The following is an 8,233-nucleotide window of genomic DNA, read 5'->3' on the forward strand; positions in this document are numbered from 1 at the left end:
TTTGGTTGAAATTCCAATAGATCTTTTACACATTATCAGTAAAACAGCAAACATCTTTCAACTTGCTGGGAGGAGAATAAATCATTTACTGTGCAACATTATGTCTCTTATTGACTCAGATGGACCATTCAATAGTTGCATTAAATAAACAAGCAGTGAAGTTCTTGGGCAAAGGTCTAACAGCTAACCTTCACTGACACCAGAGATGTTTACTATCTAGGGTTTTTGTGATCAATTACACACATATACATTATAAAACCATAAAACCAACAATTAAAACAGAAAGCCATTTATCAGACATATATTAAGAATTTTAATCTATTATTGTGAAATGTTAAGGCATACATACAAATGTTTCCTTTACAAAAGTTCACAGCAACATCATAATGGGTCAACCAGCTGAAACCAAAACATCTTAACAGAACCATCATTTGTCATCGGTTATAACTTAAAAGTAGAGTACATCTTTGGCACCAGGAAACAAAACAAATACATGTATATAAATGAAAAAAAAACACTACAAAATATATTAACTTCTCTCACTTCAAAATAGCCATTCATGTAAACACATTCCAAAAAAAGTGAAGGGCATTAACTTAAACAGACACATTGCACTGACCAGCAAATGCACCGTGACAGGAAATATTATGAAAAAGCTTGAAGGGGAAAACCAACTCAATGTGAGATTTCACATGCTGTTTGTATGACTTTAACAATACTCCTGTTTCTGGTGTTGTAAATATAGAACTGGAGTTTGTTTATGGCTCCTGTAATTGACATTAGTACTAACATTTCAAAATTGGATGATGAATTTTAGCAATATTCCCCTCGATAGAGTAGAACAAATCTGAATTGTGGCAGGTTCCAGTTAGCTACAAAACAGGAAAACAGGAGTCTACATTTAGCAGTGTTCAGTGATCCTAGACTATGCAGGGAGAAATAAATAGAAGATTCCATGTTAAGGATATAGGCAACTCAGAAATGTGAGCAATGGAGAAAACATGGCTGAATATAACACAGTGATGGGGACAACAAATAGAGTAGCAAATGCAGGCCAATTATAGTTGACCATTTCTACACTTCTGGTAGAACCAGCTACCATGGCTCAGAAGAAATAACCAGCCCCAGAGAATGAATCATGTGGAGAATGCATGCCATTTTAACAAGGGCTAGGGGTCAGACTTTAGATAGCCTTTTTCTTTAACGGGAGCATTCCCTCAGTGAGGAATGTGAGAAGATTAGCTCCAGCATGTCGGCGAAGGGGAGCGAAATGTTGGGCGGTCGCCATCTCAGGCCCCAAACATTAACCCGGGATCTGGAAAATTAGACGCCCGTGAAACACTGTCAATCTTCACAGGCTTTTTTAAGAGAGAAATGAGCGTGCTTCACATTCAAAGGAAGTTTCCAAAGCCACTGCTGAGCAGGGCCCCCGAGTGTATTTTAAAGAGAGGAGCAACTGTTAATTTAGGGGTTTGAGTGCTTCTGCTAAACAGAATAATCCTCAAACGTGGCATGAAAACATAGAGGATGCTTATAATGAGTCATTTTATAAATATTCCCATGGTAATAGGCGTGCTACTGGAAACAAAATAAAGACAGGCTGCGCACTGTATCCAGAAAAGTGAGTCATTTGTATATATATTAAAAAGTGATCCTTGTTCTTCTCACATCTCCAACAGAAATATCACAATATGAGCAGCATTTACAAATATAAATACAATACTTAACTAAAAAAATAACATGCACAACCTATGTATATGCACAATCAGCAGCCCAGTTCCTATCACAGTGCAGAATACTGTCCAGGTACCTAGAAGGATTCTGACTTGTGAGGCAATTGTCAGAGTTTGTGAATTGTGCAGAGGCAGTAGAAGGAAAGCTCAGCTCTCCTCTCAAAACTGTGTCACATTCTGGACTCTGCCTTTCTTTATAGTAGTCAGACAGGGAGGGAAGCCGTTAATACCTCGGCCAAAAGAGTCTGTCATCATTGGCTGTCACCGTTCAGTTATTTGAGCTCCAGCGAGCGCTCAAATGAGGATTTCAACCATCTCTGCGTCTGAGCTGTTGATACTCTTGAATGTCTTGAGCGGTGCCTTCGTCTCCTCCGAGGTGTCTACAGTGAAGATAAAATTAGCAGATTAGAAAAACAACTTGGTATGCTAAAGCAAATACAACTCCAGTGCTGGCCATTTACAAAGCTGCATATGACCTTGTTTAATTCAACTGACGTTTCAGCATTACATCCTCAGTGTGTCCTGATCCAGGGTATAGTTACACTTTAAATAGTGGTCAAATAGAACAAAGATAAAAAGGACCCACTTCAAATGAACAGAACAGTAGAGACTGGTTGTCAAGTGCTTCACAGAACAATAAACTCACCAGTGGTAGCTGCTGAGACCGCCTCAGGCTCAGTCTTTATCTTGCTGGGCTCTGCTGTGAGCTCCTGTGGGGCCTCATCACATTGGGTGCTGGAGTCTCTGCTGGGGCCCTTGGGCACAACACAGGGGTGGGGTTGCAGCGCAGCAGCACCTGTCAGGTCATCTGAGAGGCTCTTTCCTACAAAGGCAGATGAAGAAAGGAGGCTGCTTAATTACACGCTTACATCCACATTTACACATCTGCCCTGCGGAGTTCTTCCCATGACTATTCTGGATGGGGCTATTCTGGAGTGAGAGATGATATACATTCCGCTTTAAAAACGTGTTGCCTATTTGAGGGACACCAAACGGTTGTCTCCCGCTCCCTGCTTTTTTTTTTTTTAGGAAGTGTACATTCTGTCTGGCGACACAAACCAGTCTGCCAGTTGTCGCTTGATAGCACATGTCACTAAAGATTGAGAAATTCCTCAGCGTAGCATCAAGCGTGAGGACAAAGACTCACCTTTACTCTCCATACTAATGGTCACAGTGTTGATGGAGGGGGCAGACCTTGCCAGCCGAAGCCCCTGTTTCTCCAGCTTGCCCTGCTCCCATCTGGAGCGCTGCTGGAGGACTTTAACCACGGCGTCCTTCTCCAGGAGCTGAGCATGAAGTGCCCGGATCCTGAACACATGGAAAACATTATGAGCTCACAAAGCCCTCAGCAGTAAGACATAAACTGCTATTTAAGCAGGATTTAACAAGGACGTGGGAAGATGTGTACCTGTTCTCCATCTCCTGATATCTATGACTCGACACAGGCAGGTCTTCATTGAAACTGCTGTTTGGTGAATGTCGGGGTGAGTGATTGATGATGGTTGTATCTCTGAAAGCAGAACCAAACGACTGTTCAAATTCTTGATCCCTAAACTTCACCACATTCATAATCAACCAGTTTTTGTCTTTACTACAACTGTACATGTTTCCTCGTACCTCTGTGCTGCAGCAGTGGCAGCTGCGTCCATTGCAAACTGCCTCATGGTGCTCTCCTCCAGGTATTTTTGCTCCCACTTGGTGATGTCTGCCTCCAGAGCGAGGATACACTCCTCTTTCTCCCTCAGCTGCTGCTGCAGCGTGGAGGAGCTCGGTCCCGATGCTGTGGGGTCCGCTGCCTGGTTCTGAGACTGAGATAAAAGACATGATGGGGTGGTTAATACTAGTCTTAACAAAACAATGAAGAATATTCTATAAGCTGCTGACATAAAGAGGAAACACTTGTCTCTGTCATAACGTCTTCTCCTCACCTGTTGTGCCCTGAGGCTCTTCAGTTCCTGCTCAAGCCGCGTGCGGAGCCGCAGCTCCAGCGCTTCCCTCTTCTCGCACGCCGCCTGCAGCTGAGCCAGCGCGCTCTGCAGCCGCTCCACTTTCTCCACGTACGCTCGCTTCCTCTGCAGTTCTTCCTCCAGCTGCCGGTTGCGGGCCTGCGCTGAGGCCAGACCCTGCTCCAGCAGCTCCCGCCTCCGCTGGCACTCCTCCCCGGAGGCACGCAGATGCTGAATCTGCCTCTCCAGACATTCACGCTCTCGTTGCTGCTCTTCATCTAAGTCAAAGAGAGGGAAACATACAGGTCAGAGACGGTAAGAGAAACAGTGACATGGTCCTGGAAGTTGTATGAGTTAGAGGTCAAGGGAATGCTAAAGAGGGATATACTGTATATGAAGACAAGTCAGTGGCCCTCGATGGGGCTGGCCAAGCAGCTATGTTAGCTGCTACTCTGGGAATTAAACTTTAAAAGGAATGTGACCCAACAAGCGACATTAACATGCTGCTATAAAGGCATGTGGCACCATGTCCTCTTAACTGAAAATAGACCACAGAGCTACAGTCATTGTTACAGTAAATTAAATCATCGTTAAAATAAAATATGTCCCATATACCCTCTAGAAACCAGCTCAGATTTAAATAAAAACAGTTAAAAAGTAAAGCCAGGTCATCTGTTGTGCCACTTTAAGAGGGGGGTGATTACACAACTTGAGTGCATGCCTGTGGAGGGAATGCAGACTTCCTCTTATCCACTTACGCACACAGGCATAGCTTTGTACTGGGAAAAGCTCTGGAATGCTTCTAAGGACGTGAAGTAAACAAGCAGCTCAAAATATAATTCAAGTGGTCCTTCTAACAAGAAAAAAAAACCACGAACTACACATCCCACTATTGTATATTACGTGGTTTTACGTCTGCTGTGCCAAGATAACCGTTTTCAGGAAACACAAACCGACAATGTTTCATGGCTGTTTCAAATGCCCAGGATGGTATGGCTGATTATGCAACTACATCTGATTGAGAGAATTTACAAAAATAAAACAAATCCTGTTACAAATGTATGTGCAAGGGTAAAAAAAAAGGTTAGTTGGGTTTACTCTGCAGCGCATCCCTGCACATAATAGACAAGGAGCAAAGAAATATTCAGAACTGACCAATCATGATTAAACCATGAGGTAAAGAAATGCCCAAACAAGGAGAGTGAGCTCGCCAGAGGTCATGTTGAGTTTGGCCTGGACGCCCTGGAGTCCTAGACTTATTAGTTCCCCTTGAGAAGGGAAAGTCAGCAGTGATGCAAAGCTGTGCAAGGGGGGGGGGGGCATTCCTAATGCTGGAACAGCCTGAAATACCTAAAAAAAATCCCTGGAATCCAGGCCACATTTGCTGCAGCTATGAAAAATGGCTGTCGTCTCAGTGCCAAGAGTCACTCTTAACATTAGAGATGGAGCAACGTGGGGCCACGGCTTTTATAACACACATCACTGAAGGAGGAAACCAATCCCTGCTCAACTATGTTCATACTATTGTTAAGTGCTTCACAGGCCAGTGTGATTTGTCGGATCAGATAAAAAAAAAAAAAAAGATCCTGAACTCTTCCATCTCTCCTCTGTCATGAATCGTGTCGTGAGAAGACAGTTTCTCTAATAAAAGACATAAACTTACTTTGCTCCAGGAGTTTAACAAAGACATGCTGCCTCTGGTCTGAGCACTCAGCTTCCTTGTCCACGCGTTGTTTGGTAGCCGTGTCAAGTTGTTCTGTACCGAGGGGAGCAAACAAGACACAAGTCACACACATGGAGCTGCATTTAACAGCAGGACTGTTTCAGTTCAACAGATGAATGAACACGTACCTCTCAGGTCTCTGTTGAAGTCATGCATCCTCTTAATCTCAGCCTCTAGTTTATTCCTCATTGTTTTCTCCAGAGCTTCCCGCTTGGCAGAGCCTTTCATCAGAGTCTCGTAAGCTTCAGATATCCTCTGAATCTCCAGCTCCAACTGAGAAGAAAACATGAGGCCTCCACATTCATTCAGTGTCTGGTTTATGTTGCAGTTGTTAATATCAATGAGTCTAATTGGTCATCTCCACAAAGGCCACCCTTCTTCTTTTTTACTGCCTACAGGCAAATGGCTTCTTAACACTATGCGCAACTGAAATGTGGGAATCAACATTCCTGAGTGAACTCTTGTGGGGTCCAGGTGTCAAGGCATTTATCTGCTTTCATGGCGATATGCCAGCATGTTTTGAAAGACAAAGGGGATAGGATGCATTGTGGGGATTCTACGGGCTGTGTGAAAGCTCTCAACACCTAACTGGCGAAGCAAATTCCTGAAAGCCCCAAACAGAAAAAAAACAAAGAGCATGAAATGAATATGATGAAAAATCTAGGAGGAAATGTGTCTGTGTCACTTCTCCATGAGCTGAGCCAATCACTGGGACCTCACTCCTCTGCATATTTCTTAACTGCCTGACAGCTCATCACTCTGGCATGTCCTGGCAGGAAAACTGATGTTTTACAGTTTCCACTCCCTCTATGAGCCAACATCGCACCACCGTCCTCTCTCACCTTCTGCAGCCTGGCGGCCTTCTCGGCGTAGACCTCCAGCTCCTTCCTGAGCCGCTCATTCTCCCGCATCAACACGTCCGTCTGAGCTGAGTTATTGCTGGAGGCTGTGGAGATGCTGCCGTGAGCCACCTGGGCCTGAGCAGACACATACCTGCTGAGGGGAGACATGAGTGACTCGTTACAACTCTGCTAAAAACCACAATGTCTCAGAAACACGATTGTCGATTGTCTGGAGCTCATATTTAATCTAAATCATAATTCCGTGGTGTCCCGCATCTGCTGGGGTTACCTGTGATGCTGCGAGTGGAAGGGGGGAGGAGGGTCTCTGTAGTACCGTCCATGCTCCTGTGAGTGACTGAGCATATACCCAGGCAGTCTGGCACAGAAAGGATAGTCCGGTGGTGGCCCGCGCTGGTTTATACACTGCTGGGTCCCTTGCCTGTTAGGTGCCGCAGCATTTGTGACATTATTATCATACAGCTGTGGATAGCTGTGTGAAAAGCTTGTAGCCAGACTGTCTCGAGGTCCGTTTCTCTCCAGAGAAAGCTGCATGAGCCTCTCACTGAGGGAGCGAGCATGCTCCCTCTTAAGGTCCCACTGTCCCTCGCTGCAACTCCCCATTATGTCCATGCCGGGGGTCTCCTGCTCTGCCCGTCCCTTCTGAGAGATCAGGTACTGGGAGTGGGCCTTGGCCTCCTCATAAGTGGGCAGCTCCTCGCCGTGGAGCTGGTACAGATGGCACATGGGGCTCTCGGAGCGCAGACAGTCCCCCTGGTGCTCCTGGCCTTGAGGCTCCTGCCGTGTTGACATCTGGATGTACTGGGTCTCCTCCTGAGTCAGGCTCTCCAGAGAGGAGCGGGGACTGCCTGTGCCCCCGCCGCTGCTGCCTCCACGCAGGGCCTGCTGCTGGATGGCCAGCAGTGTGCGTGTGTCCGTAAGGTTACCGTAGCGGAGCTGCTCCTGGATGAGACGGTGCAGGACCGTTCCAGACGAGCCTTCAGCAGTTCTCATTTCAGTCAGTGAGAAATTAGCACAAAAAAAGCCTGGAGGTGGTGGTTTGGACTCTTCACAAATCACAACTCTGAAAGAAAAACAATCATCTCGATCAGACTTGCACAGCATGTACACAACTTCCAATTTACCTAAATCAACTCAGCATTTTTGTCAGATTTCCCAAACCTCATTCATTTGTAGTGGCTGTGGCCAGTGATAATTCACAAGCTCCTCTATTGCACCACGACTTTAGCTGTGCATGGGCTGTTGCTGGAAATACCCCTGACAGTGATGTCAGCGCAGATCCACTTTTATCACCCACACACAGTAAAGCATAACTTTCTCCAGTCAGACGAGTAATGCTGCTATAAACGTCAGAGTCTGCCCACACTTTCAGACTTCAACAGCAAACAGACTGGTTTCCCAGTTTGATATGAATCACAATACGTTGCCCAACATATGCTCTTACAGGAAACATGCCAAAATATGTAAAGAAAAAAAAAACTACCTGTTAATGAATTAATATGGTGAAATACCACAGGAGACGGAGGCTGGAGTCTGATAAAAATCCACAACAAACTCTCAAACTTATTTTTGATATCTGTGGACAACAGGATGCAGTCCTCTAAATAGATTTTTCTATCAATAAATAAAAGAAATAAAAGAAATAGATGAGATCCATCGGGAGTCAACTTTAAACCTCACAATGGCAGCAGCCGTCAGTCCGCGCTGCGCCCCGCTCACAGCCAGAGAGAGAGAGGGAGAGAGAGAGAGACACCGAGGGAAGCCAGAGGTACAACTCACCCAGTGAGAGTCTCATCCCGCAGGAGCGGCGCGCAGGAGCGGTGGGCAGGAGCGGTGCGCAGGAGCGGTGGGCAGGAGCGGTGGGCAGGAGCGGTGGGCAGGCGGTGTAATCTCCCGGTGTGAGTGCGTTTTTATCTTCAATTCAATTTTAATTCAGCGACGTCCCCCAGTGTCTCGAGCTCCTCTCCTCCA

General features: G+C 45.8%; 1 protein-coding gene across 5 annotated transcripts; it reads right to left on the reverse strand.

Annotated features, from left to right (window-relative positions):
- Positions 1-289: 289 nt before the first annotated feature.
- amotl2a (angiomotin like 2a) lies at positions 290-8,231 on the reverse strand. 5 transcript variants are annotated; one of them, XM_071487168.1, is made up of 12 exons: positions 8,139-8,231; positions 8,042-8,099; positions 6,534-7,325; positions 6,245-6,398; positions 5,531-5,675; positions 5,343-5,435; positions 3,662-3,957; positions 3,351-3,541; positions 3,142-3,243; positions 2,881-3,041; positions 2,380-2,556; positions 290-2,113 (listed from the first exon to the last, which is right to left on the reverse strand). In XM_071487168.1, exons 3-12 carry the CDS (start codon positions 7,253-7,255, stop codon positions 2,028-2,030), a joined length of 2,127 nt encoding a protein of 708 aa, XP_071343269.1. In that variant the 5' UTR covers positions 7,256-7,325; positions 8,042-8,099; positions 8,139-8,231; the 3' UTR covers positions 290-2,027. The 5 variants fall into 5 exon arrangements, with proteins under 5 accessions (XP_071343269.1, XP_071343268.1, XP_071343270.1 ...); XM_071487167.1 differs by having other exon boundaries at positions 8,042-8,059; positions 8,099-8,219; XM_071487169.1 differs by lacking the exons at positions 8,042-8,099; positions 8,139-8,231 and adding an exon at positions 7,746-7,954.
- Between the last annotated feature and the right edge of the window lie 2 nt (positions 8,232-8,233).

The sequence above is a fragment of the Trachinotus anak genome, unplaced genomic scaffold, assembly GCF_046630095.1.
Source record: "Trachinotus anak isolate AG129_WGS33_773 ecotype Australia unplaced genomic scaffold, CSIRO_AGI_Tana_v1 ptg000010l, whole genome shotgun sequence".
NCBI classification, from domain to species: domain Eukaryota; kingdom Metazoa; phylum Chordata; class Actinopteri; order Carangiformes; family Carangidae; genus Trachinotus; species Trachinotus anak.

What these genes read in the sequence shown, in the direction of transcription:
- amotl2a (XM_071487165.1), bottom strand. An exon ending in CTTCAACAGAGACCTGAGAG is followed by an intron (nt 5,436 to 5,530) that starts GTACGTGTTCAT and finishes CCCTCGGTACAG; the next exon opens with AACAACTTGACACGGCTACC. An exon ending in GCCACTGCTGCAGCACAGAG is followed by an intron (nt 3,244 to 3,350) that starts GTACGAGGAAAC and finishes TTCTGCTTTCAG; the next exon opens with AGATACAACCATCATCAATC.